Here is a 12108-nt window from a genome sequence, read left to right as displayed (position 1 = left end):
GTTCAGTAGAAAAACCGAAAAACAGCTTGTATTAAATTGTTTCAAAAGATGATCCTTACTCTAGTTTTCTTTGGAGCAAGGCTGACTGAGTTCTATTCCATGTTTTAGATATTATTTTTAAAAATTGTCTTCAAACAATAATACTTCCTGGAGATTAAAAGCAGGAGAAGCACAACTTTATTCAGAGACAGAAAACGAACTCAGGGTAGGGCTGGGAGACAGAAAGCGTGCTCAGCCTTCTGAGTGAGTATGAAGAGCCGCTTTGTCTGTCAGACAAACTACTTCTTACACAGTCTGCACTGTGGAAACTGGAGGGAACAGTGCGAGCTGTTCTCATAAGGGAAGGAGAAAGAAAACACAGACGAGAACCCAAATCCCGTTTGAGGGGATGTTCACCACCAGTGCCGACAGCCTCCTCTCTCAAGTGTTCCTCTCAGCTTCCCCTGACTTGGGGAATGTGGAACAGGACAGCAGAGTGAGGCTGGGTGGATCCCACAGGAGCGCAGGTACGCGTGCATAGCACCAGTGTTTTCAAGTAAGGAAGTTCAGCCTCGAACCAACTGAACTCCAGATTCACATTTTATGCTCTCTCCACAACTTGCCAGAGGGCAAAAGCGGTGCCACACTTCAGCCTGGCTACTCAGTGGTGGCAGGAACTGAAAGGCAGCTTTTCTGTGGCTGAACTGCTGAGTCTCAGGGGTCTAAGATATTTCCAGGTCAAGCATCATGTCTGTTGGCTCTAAACACCAAGTTTGGGACCACCCCCTTTCTCTTCGGCTAGCCTTCTGTTATCAATGATAACCTTTGCAAATGTACATACATACACTGAGAAGACATGAACAATTTTAAAGGACAAAGGATGCTTTTTCCTTATGAGAAATTATTCATAGAAAGTGATCTTAGAAATAATATAACTAAAAATACATTTTAAAAGTCAATTTAATACTCATGGTGTTTGAACATTGAATTTATTGTCTGATTATGTATAGTTCTACATTTTAGATTCCATGAGCTTCAGATTCTGAAGCTTGTTGAAAAAGCTAAGTTCCTCAATATGGGAAATTCTCTCTGGCTGTACTTTTAGACGGTTACTATTTTTTTCTGCTTTCAAAAAATACTTTGAATCTCTCTCTATACATATTATTAACAGAATACCCCATTAAAACGTATTTCAGATACATATTTTATAGTACAATTTGCTTTATACCCAATATTTTGGGTGAAATTTGGAAGAATCAGATGTCAATCGTATTTCCCCTCTGTAAGTTTCCACATAGAATATTAACATTTAAGTTGATATTTGGATTGTGAGCTACTTTCCCTGGGTACTGTTCGCATCTACTCACACTGGAGGAGACTGGACCATGCGTAGGCACCCTGTCTGACTTCCTGCAGCACTCATGCCCTGCCTTCCATCACTCCCTCTCAGTGGTCAGACTTGGGGTGCTAGCATGCAATCCGAGGAGGACGCTGACACCAGCACTGACGTGCTAAAATTCATTCTCTCAGTAATAAAAAAAATATAGGTAGATATACATATAGAGATCTGCCGCTGTGCTACTTACTTCAAAGAGCAGAGACAAAGAAAATAAACACTTGTTTCATAAGTTTAAATTCATTTTAAGTTTGCTATATTAAATTTAAAAATTAAAAAAATATCAACTTACTATAAACAATTTAAAATATGTATAATACAACTTCATGGTCAGAACATTTGAATAGTCCATGAAAGCAGGAGATACTTTGATCTCACATTTCTGTTTAGGTTCCATACATGATTTTCCTACCTGTTTCTTTTAAGAGAAACCATAAAACAGTTGTCTAATCTGTGGCAATCAAGTTTTTAAAGAGACTTTCTCATCGCAAAGTACTTAATTACTCTACAGGGGAGCTAACGAAGAAAGAAATGGGAAATAAGTGGCTCTCTCCCTATCTGTCACTGTCCTCTTACGAAAGCATTCTGTACACAAGTGACCTAAACCTTCCAATCCATTTACAAATGCCTTTTCAAAAAGTGAAGTTTAGAGTCTAAAAGTGTTCCTTTGTACACTGACTATACAATATATATTGAATGTACACACACACACACACACACACACACACACACACACACACACATCTTAAAGGTAAGGTTCTCCAAAGGTTTTCCGGCATTCCATCACCCCAGTACTTGGTGGCCTGTCACAGTTATGTGTGCTCTTGACTTGACTAGGTGTGAGACGATCATATGCCATCTTGTACTCTTTGTCAAACGCATCTGCAAAATGTCATTAAGAAATAAAAGAAGAAATTAATGGCTGATATTGATCACAATCAAGTTGCTATGATATAACAACAACAACAACAACAACAACAAAAAACTATGGGGACAAAGAATATGTTTTGAGCCTAAAGAAGGGGAGTACAACGCATTTCAGAGGTAGTAGTACAGACCAAACATCAGTGCTAAAACCACTGAATACCATGCACATATTTTTGTAATTTGCTTTTCATGCTCAATTAAACAGCAAGAATAAGCAATGGGCCGGGCGTTGGTGGCGCACGCCTTTAATCCCAGCACTCGGGAGGCAGAGGCAGGCGGATCTCTGTGAGTTCGAGGCCAGCCTGGGCTACCAAGTGAGTCCCAGGAAAGGCACAAAGCTACACAGAGAAACCCTGTCTCGAAAAACCAAAAAAAAAAAAAAAAGAATAAGCAATGGAGCAAAGCCCCTGTTACAGTCCAGCTGTCAAGGCACTGCAGAAGCTGAGGCTGGAAGACCGTCAGCTCAAGGCCTGTCTGGGCTACAGAACAAGATCAAGAAGAACCAGACTCCAAACAAAGAACCAAGTGCTGGGACTACTTCTCCATAGTGGCACACTTGCATTGCATTGCATGCCTGAAGCTCTAGGTTCAATTTCTAGCACTGAGAAAAAGAAAAAAAATCATAGTAATTTTCCCTAGCAAAACAAGATTAAGAAAAAAAAATGGATCCCTAATTTTTTACCTTTATGATATAATTTTTGTTTTACAGTTAAATTTTACTGTTGGGCAGTGGTGGTGCATGTCTTTACTCCCAGCACTTGGGAGGCAGAGGCAGGCGGATGTTAACCAGATATTTTCTACTGTACCATTTCAATGTCTTTATTGTTTCTTTTACCAGTTTTGTTTCCTGCCAATCTCTGTGCAATCATTTTTCCAATTAAATGTGAAAATCATTTGTCAAATTTCTTATTTCTAGGCCTCCAGTGACTGTGTTTGTATACATGTGTGTAGGTAGGTCATCTGGGGGGCAAAAGGCGGCACTGGATCCCCTGGAGCTGGAGTTACAGGAAGATACAGTTGCTTGACATGGGTGCTGGGAACTGAGCTCTACCTCTCTGGGAGAGCAGCGAGTGCCCTTCTCTGTGAGCTGTCTCGGCAGCCTCTGACTGCATTTACTTGGATCATACTTTTAAAGGTTTACTATTATTGTTGTTATTGTGTGTGTGTATACACAAGTGTGTGTGCTATGATGTGCACATGTAGATGTCAGGAGATATCTTTTGGGAGTCAGTCCTCTCCTTCTAACTGTGGGATCCAGGGATTAAACTCAGGTCATCACGCTTGACATGGGCAAGTGCTTTTACCTACCGAGGATCACGCCAGCTCTTACATTTCCTTTTTAAACAAAGATTCTAAACATTGATCTCTACGTGACTTCAATTCATATCTAAATAGTTTTAAATTTGTATTTATTTGTGTGTGTGTGTGTGTGTGTGTGCATGTATGCACATGTGTTATGGTGTGTGTACATAGGCTACAGAACAACTTGCAGGACTTGGCTCTCTCCTTCGATCATGTGTTTTCCAGAGCTCAAACTCAGGTCATCAGGTAAATTTAATGTCCTTAGTGATATCACACAACACTGCAAGCCTGAGACTGAGGTTAAGTTGCTTGGCCTCCTGGATCCTTAATGCTTAGGTAATATACAACTGGTAATAGGACCACTCTCACAGAAACTTGTAGAGAATTAGATAGTGCTTGGAGAAACTCACTACACTGTGAGGCCCAAGAGATAGTCGCTTATTATTTGCATCATTATACAATCCACGACTAAAGTATCTTTTACATTAGCTAAAAACCAACCAACCAACCCAACGAACAAACAAAAACAACGGTGGGGCTGGAGAGATGGCTCAGCACTTAGAGTGCCAACTTCTCTTGCAGAGGACCTGAGTTCAGTTCCCAGCACCCACTGGGGTGGCTCACAACAGCCTGTAACTCCAGGGTTAGGGATCTCTTCTTTCTGGACCCCACAGGCACCTGCACTCAAATGCACAAACCTCCATACAGATAAACACATACACATCATTTAAAAATAATACATCTTAAAGAGATGCTAAAAATAAAAGAACCATTTTTCTAATAAGTCAATACAATGAGATAATAATTAAGACCACTAATGAAAACCCTTTAAAAACTACAATACGCTGTATAACTATATTACCTATATCAATGTTTTCTCTTCCCAGTGCCACAAGTGAGAGAAACAGTATTTCTCTATATAAACTCCTGTGGACCAAAAGACATGGAAAAAATGTTAGACTCCTTAGAGCGTCTATATTCTCTTTTATGCTACGTAAGTATAAGCATGATGAAGCAAACAGGATGCATCTGGTTAGGGAAATAACCAGAGGTAAAGACTGAGGTGAAGACTTACCGCTGTCTTTTAAAATGTGGACACTTATTCAGTGTTTCTAAAATCTGACTCATGGGCCCATAGACATCGTTCATTTTAATGCTTTTCACCATGCTTTTCAACAGTTCCTGGTTAAATGAGTTATCATTTTTTTGTAATAAATGAACCATTGGATACTTTTGAGCTATAAAAGAACAAAAGAGCAGGTGAAGGAAATGTTTTTTTGTAGAAGGGAGAAATAAATTAAACAGCAACTAACAAGTGTTGAAGACGTTACAAGGCATTAAAAAACAAATGAAGGACAATAAGTAAAAAACAGAAGTTTAAAAATAAAAGAATGAAATAGGAAAAGTAAAACAAATAGTGATAAAAATAGGCCTGAGAAATTTTAGTTGTCAAACAGACAACTAAAAGTAGTTTTCCTTACTATAGCCCCTGAAGGAAAGTCTGCATGAGCAGCCAGGGACGGAAACAAAAAATAAGTAAAAGAAGAAGTTGGGACAAACAATGTTCTTCAAGTCGAACTGTACAAAACACAAGCAAGCCCTTCACCACATACAGAGCAGCCCTCCCAAACAGAACCAAGAGCCCAGCTCCTCCCCAGAAGGCAGCACTAATACATCAGTTAACACTCACTCTCAAACAGCAGGGTGCGGTTCTGACCTGGAAGACACAAAGCACAGTGATGGAGAAGTCAATTATACACACGGAGGTTTTTTCAAGGAGGAGGAGATGACTCTCCTCAAGTGAGCATTCTATGACATCACTTACTGTGGGCATTCCAGAGGATGTACAGGGGTTGCCCCGGATCCTGATGTAATTTCATGTTGTCCCATAACATCTGTATTAAAACGTATTTGCTGTCTTCAGACATACAATGGCGGGGAATCTGTGTTGTAAAATAAAATTTATTATTGATCTTTACATAATTTTGTAAATATTTAATAAAGCCTGTCTTAGGGTTTCCATTGCTGTGATAAAACATCACGACTTGGGGAGGAAAGGGTATTTCAGCTTACAACTCTTGGGTCACACTCCATCACTGAAGGAAACCAGGGCAGGAACTCACAGCAGGAACCTGAAGGCAGGGACTGAAGCAGAAGCCATGGAGAAACACTGCTTGCTCATTTGCTCCCCATGGCCTGCTCAGCCTGCTTGCTTACAGCACCCTGGACAGTGGTCTGGACCCTCCCACACCCACCACTAATTAATAAATGCACCAGAGGCTTGCCCACAGGCCAATCTGACGGGGGCCTTTTGTCAATGGAGGTTCCTTCTTCCCAAATGACTCCAGATTGTGTCAAGTGGACATAAAACTAGATAGCACAATGTCTCATAAAAAATTTAAAGATACACAGGAAAGAAAAAAGAACAGAAAATTTCTTATTTTTACATATTTGATACCCACTGAAGGAAGACTTGCTGGGGTGAGAGGGTAATGATCTCTAAGCAGCAGATTTAACAAGGCACTTTAGGCAAGTGAGAAGGGACATCACACAGAGCTAATCTTGTCTCTGCTCAGGAGTCTACAGAAAAATAAATCTAGAAGGCCTGTTCCCTCCACCCACTATTTCTCAGTTCAAGGTACTTGCCCAGCTAAGACAATTACGGCTGAATTAATATTCTGTCAGTCATCTATGATGTACTGGGAAAAAAAAACCCAAAAGCATATGCACGGTCACAGACAGAAAAACAAGAGAGAAGAAAAAAAAAATCCTGAGTTTAGAGACTGCACTTCGGTTGTCCATCATAAGAAAAGGTAAACACACCCTTATAAAACAGCATCTCAGCGCTGGGTAGATGGCTCAGTGGGTTAAGTGCCTGGCACACAAGTGTGAGGGCCTGAGTTCAAATCACTAGAACACACGTAAAAGCTGGACACAGTCATGTGAATGTCTATGCTTCGAGTGCCCCCATGAGGAGATGGAAGGTAGACACTGGAGAATTCCTAGGATTATGGACTGGCAAACCTAGAGTCCATAGCAGAAATGCAACAAAAGACTCTGCTTCCAAACAAGGTGGGAGATTGTTCTCTGACCACAGTATGCATCTGTACTCACATACACAGATAAAACAAAACAAAACCACATACAAATGTAAATATAAAATTACTGAAGATGCATCTCAGTGGTGGAGCCCTTGCCTGGCATGTATGAAGCCCTGGTTTTGATCCTGAGCATTATTTTAAAAAAACCCAATTAAATAAATAAATGAACATAGTAAGATTCAGAGTGAGGGATGAAGAGAACGGCAGTGCATACTTGCAGTATGAATCAGATGCCCTCTGGAAAAGTGGGGCTCTTTCTCATTTGTGAGAGAGGTATGGGGGGGACTAACTCAAAAAGCTCTACTATAAGAGTAATTGCCATAATACTTTTCAAGTGATAACAAAACTCAGTTATGTTTTAAGTTATTCTGAGAAGGCTAAAACTACAACTGTATCACGCTAGTCTGCAAATCCAAGTGAAGACAGTTGTGTTATGTGATGATTCAGATGATAATGTAAATACCAAACATAAAAATAAACCATACTTTGTATCATTAGGAATATGCAAACAGTATGATGATCATTGCCTTTTAACTTTACTCTCGTACCTTTGAATACTTGTTACAATGTTCAGAAGAAAGAATCAATCCAGGCAAGTTACTGGGCAAGTCCAGACGTCTAAAATACCACACCAAGTTCCAAAAGACAATTGGATGATGGTCCACAAAGTCTGCCACTGTTATTGCATGGTCACCTTCATTTTCCAATAAGCTCTCAAGTTCCTTCCATACCACTAAGGGACTAAGGTATGGGACAGTGACAGGGTCTGGACTTGGAAGGTGCCATTCTAACCCTAAAGAATCCTGTTGAATAAAATCATATATGACAAATGTAAGAATGAGGATGCGTTATTATTTTAAATTTAAAGCATACTTAAAAATGTCTATGATTTCCATATGTAGAAAGATAACAGAACTATATCACGGGATGGGGCTCTTTGTGACAATAATATAATCGAGGCTAATGTTCTTTGGGACCAAGGGAACAAGATTGTATAAATGATCGATTTACAAATGAGAAAAACACTCAAATACATACTGTAGCTCCTTGTAAAGTTGCTGGCAGGCTGCCTGTAGGGATGAGCTTCTGTCCTCCAGGATCGTCCTTATCCAAGGGGCCGCAAGTACTAATGCTCCTGGCCATTGGGAATAGTGGGCATTTCGACACAACTGTTTTTGATCTGTGAGCAGGGATCTGAATACTTCGAGCACAGGGATTTTCCTGTTTAGATTTGCTTGGACATTTAGAAAAGAAAAATCTTATCAGTGCCTAGACTGTCTTATCTGACCTCATCTTATTTCATATCATCTTATCTAGAAAACCCATGCTGTTCTTTTTAGAATCAGAGCTGGACATAGCAAATTAAATAAAAGGAAATGTGCTATCCAGTCACCAACTAGGAAATAAGATATATTTTAAGCATTGTGGCAATTCAAATTTCCTTTATATCAAACAAATCTTCAATATTCAGGATTCATTTCATTTACTGAAAATATTTAGTGAGGAGATTTTACATAGCATCATGACTAACCCTTGAATACACACAGTAGAGAATACGGATACATACTCTTTGAGGAGTCAGAGAGAGACCGTGGACCACAAGGGACATATGATGAGAGAAGGTGAACATAGACTGTTGAACAGTCTAAGTATTTATGATCAAATGGGTTGTGTTTAGCCCTGCCAGCAGTACATAGGCATTTTCTTTCTCTGCACATGCCGCTGACAGCATGGCTTCACTTATTTAGCTACATATGGCGAATCTGGCACTTTTGCAAAAAAGAGCCCAGTTTCTACATTTAAATATGTATTACTTATATTGGATTGCTATATATGCTTTTAATTTTCTATTTTTATATCAGCTCTAACTTTCCTTACACCACTAAATATTCATAAACAGAAAATTAAATATTCTAAAATAGAAGTTAGTATTAATTCCTAAAAAGATGGAGAGAAAGCAGGTCACTATAAGCTTCAAGTGTACTACAGATATTTTTTTCATTTTTAAATATTGGTAAGCAGCTGAGCATAGGCACACATCTATAATTCCAGAATTTGGGAGGTGGAGACAGGAGGATAAGAGTTCAAGATCATTCTCATTTACATAGCAAGTTAAAGGCCAATGGGGTTATACAAGATCTTATCTCAAAACAAACAAACAAACAAACAAGCAAACAAAAACAAAAGCAAAATACAGGTAAACAATATTTTAACTTTGGAGGTTCATGAAGTTTAACATATGAACATTCAGACTTATATAGCTATGACATTAGAGCACTTTAGTATCACTTTAATTAAGAATAAGGATTTAAGATAATGAGGGGCTGGAGAGATAGAGTTAAGAGCATTTTTTCAGAAGATTTGGGTTCAGTTTCTAGTATCCACATAGTGGCTTATAACCATCCCTAATTCCAGTTTCAGAGGGCATGAAGCCCTCTTAAGGATTCCACGGGTACTGCAAGCATATTTTGCACTTAGATATATGCAGGCAAAACTCCCATACATATAAAATATAAAGAAAATCTTTTTTAAAAAAGCATAAGATAATGAATTTATTATTCATAGAAATCTGTCCATCTGTCCATCCATCCATCCATCCATCCATCCATCCATCCATCCATCCATCCATCCTTCCTCCCTCCCTCCCTTCCTTCCTTCCGAGGCAGGGTCTTGTTATATAAACCAGATCATCCTTAAACATCATCCTTTCTCTACCAGTTGAGAGATGAGATTAGAATGTACATTTTTTCACAGAAACTTATACCTTAAAATGGCCAACTTTTTTTTCTGTCCTATGTCAACAGCGTGTATAATATACGTAGTTACGTTCTCCACAGTCATACTTACTTATTTAGGTCGTAATTCCCTTGAACAGAGAGAGCAGATGTGTTGAGACCAGAGGCTGATGCTGAAATGCAAGACTGCCTTGTTTGATTTGAGAAGGAGGATGCAAAGTGCATGGTTTCTGTAGATGAGCTGGACTTCAAGAAATATCTAGAATGTGAATCAAAGACATTTTGAAAAAAGGGCATTTTAGGAAACAATATCCTTAAGCATAAAGGGAGAAAGGGCATGTTGTTACCTTCCAGGTCGTCTTAAATCTCTGATTTCAACATTCAGGAAGGGTAAGAAAAGATTGCCACAAAATGGGCACGTAGTATTGAGATTTGAATCATCTGCTGTCCAGCCAGCCATGATTTCCTCGTCATGGACAAGACAATCACAAGTTCTACACCGAGAACAACTTGAGATGAGAACCTAGGGAAGCGAACATTTTACTAAGCAAGCTGGCCTGCGTATACTACAAATTAAAACCCACTTTAGTCAAGAAGCCCATAGGAAAATGAAAACTCACAAAGATTCTGACATTAATCAAAAGATTTCAACATGTACAGCCACATACTGTACATTATGAAAAAGCTAGTATGGTACTGTAATGCTGCTGTTGAAGTTCATAAAGCAAAAACCCCCGAAGCCACAGGAACGTAAACTCCACATCAGTGCTCATTATTTATTTTCCAGCTGAATCTAAATTTCTTCATGTAAAATTAGCATGAAATAGCAAACACATTTAACAAAGTATTTGGAAGCAATATTTTTGAGAAAAACTGGGGAAAGTTTTTAAAATATGAAAGTATAACTTTTCATTTTCATTTGTCAAGCTAACAAAGAATGAAAACCATGATGGAAGGTGACAACAAAGCCAAGCTGTTTCCTCCCCTTCTTCAAGTTTGCACAACAAAATTGATCATGCTTATGATGCAAAACAAATGTCCAAAGAGAATGTACGCATAACAAGCTATAAATATAAATGTGGACAAATTTCCAACGAACATGCAACTGTCCTAATAGACCAGCTTGACATCAATGACTTGAAATAACAGGTATCAAAAACCTTGGATGCAGCCAGGGTGGTGGTAGTGGTGGCGGAGGTGGCGCACGCCTTTAATCCCAGTACTTGGGAGGCAGAGACAGACATATCTCTGTGAGTCTGAGGCCAGCCTGGCCTCAGAGTGAGTTTCAGGACAGCCAGGGCTACACAGAGAAACCCTGTCTCGAGAAACCAACCAACCAACCAAACAAAAACAAAAAACCAGATCTTGGAGGGAATACACGTTCTGAAACGTCAGATGATACATACTCAACTTAGGTCACTCCAACAATGACCATCAATACTACAGAAATGTGCATTTTATACAAAGGTGCTCTCATGAGGAAAACAGTACCTCCATTGCATAGTTCTGGAAGATATTTGTATTACTGGTGTTGAGGGAAGATGCAGTTTCTGACTTTCCAGGTAAGGCAAACTTTGACAGAGATCCTGATTGGAAAAATAAAGAGCAAAACCATGAACACCGAGGAGGAGCAATGTAAGAATCCTTTCTTCCATAAATTCTGATGAAACACTAACTTGCTCTACTAAGCATGCCAAAAGTAATTTAGAAAAAACAAATCAACAATGAGAAAGTCTCTTTCTTTCCTTCCTTCTCCCTACCCCCACCCCCCAACCCCCGGCAGAATTTTTCTGTTTAACAGCCCTGGCTGTCCTAGAACTGGCTATATAGGCCAGTCTGGCATTGAGATCACAGAGATCCACATGCCACTGCCTCCCGAGGCACTGTCCAGCTGAAAAAGTCTTTTTCAATGAAAAAAAAAATGGTGTAAAATACTAGCTCAGGGGTTAGTTAAATGTGTTCAAGACCAGATTCTCCACCTCATTTTGACAACAGAAATACACATAAAAACTAAGCTGAAGTGTGTTCCTCACAGCAAAACACAGAAGTTGGTCAACATGCTTAGTCAATGCATTTCTCTCTCCTTGTACATTTGTGTGCTGGCATGTGAGTGATCACATGCAATAAATATGTGGAGGTCAGAGGACAACTTGTAGAGTCAGTACTCTCATTTCACCATATGGGTCTTGGGGATGCCACTCAGGTTATTTGGCTTGGCAACAAGCATCTTTACCCAACATAATTTGTCATACTGACAAGAACATGGGAAAAAAGCATTCTCACACACAGCTACTGAAAATGCGTAATAGCATACCTCTGTGTGTTGTGTGATATTTCGTTTGTGTTCTGACAAATAAAGCTTGCCTAGAGATCAGAGGGCTGAGCTAGCCACTAGTTAACCACAGAGGCCAGGTGGTGGCGGCTCACAGCTTTAATCCCAGCACTTGGAAGGCTCACACCTTTAATTTCAGAACTTGGGAAGTGGAGACAGGATCTAAGCCCCCTTTTCAGTCTGAGGATCCAGAGAGGTAAGAAGTCACTAGTGGCTGCTCCTTTGCTTCTATGATCAGGTTATTACCCTGATATTTGACTCCTGGTTTTTTAGTGATAAGACTAATTAGGATCACACTTTATATGGCACCCAATGTGGGGCAAGAATTTCCACATA

The 12108-nt window shown here is 39.5% G+C and overlaps 1 protein-coding gene across 3 annotated transcripts in view; it reads right to left on the bottom strand.

The window, feature by feature from the left end:
- Positions 1–921: 921 nt before the first annotated feature.
- The window catches only part of Dennd4a (DENN domain containing 4A), a 105171-nt gene continuing 93984 nt past the window's right edge, over positions 922–12108 (bottom strand). For all 3 annotated transcript variants that reach the window (XM_015998034.3, XM_006979345.4, XM_076576517.1), the window contains 10 exons: positions 10932–11026; positions 9788–9963; positions 9553–9699; positions 7744–7939; positions 7254–7508; positions 5430–5547; positions 5295–5321; positions 4680–4842; positions 4467–4531; positions 922–2257 (listed from right to left, as the gene is read on the bottom strand). In XM_015998034.3, coding sequence (XP_015853520.1) covers positions 2121–2257; positions 4467–4531; positions 4680–4842; positions 5295–5321; positions 5430–5547; positions 7254–7508; positions 7744–7939; positions 9553–9699; positions 9788–9963; positions 10932–11026 — 1379 coding nt within the window. In that variant the 3' untranslated portion in view covers positions 922–2120. The remainder of the gene's footprint in view (positions 2258–4466; positions 4532–4679; positions 4843–5294; positions 5322–5429; positions 5548–7253; positions 7509–7743; positions 7940–9552; positions 9700–9787; positions 9964–10931; positions 11027–12108) is intronic.

Source organism: Peromyscus maniculatus, chromosome 7 (assembly GCF_049852395.1).
Source record: "Peromyscus maniculatus bairdii isolate BWxNUB_F1_BW_parent chromosome 7, HU_Pman_BW_mat_3.1, whole genome shotgun sequence".
NCBI classification, from domain to species: Eukaryota; Metazoa; Chordata; class Mammalia; order Rodentia; family Cricetidae; genus Peromyscus; species Peromyscus maniculatus.
This window is presented reverse-complemented; position numbering and strand designations above follow the sequence as displayed.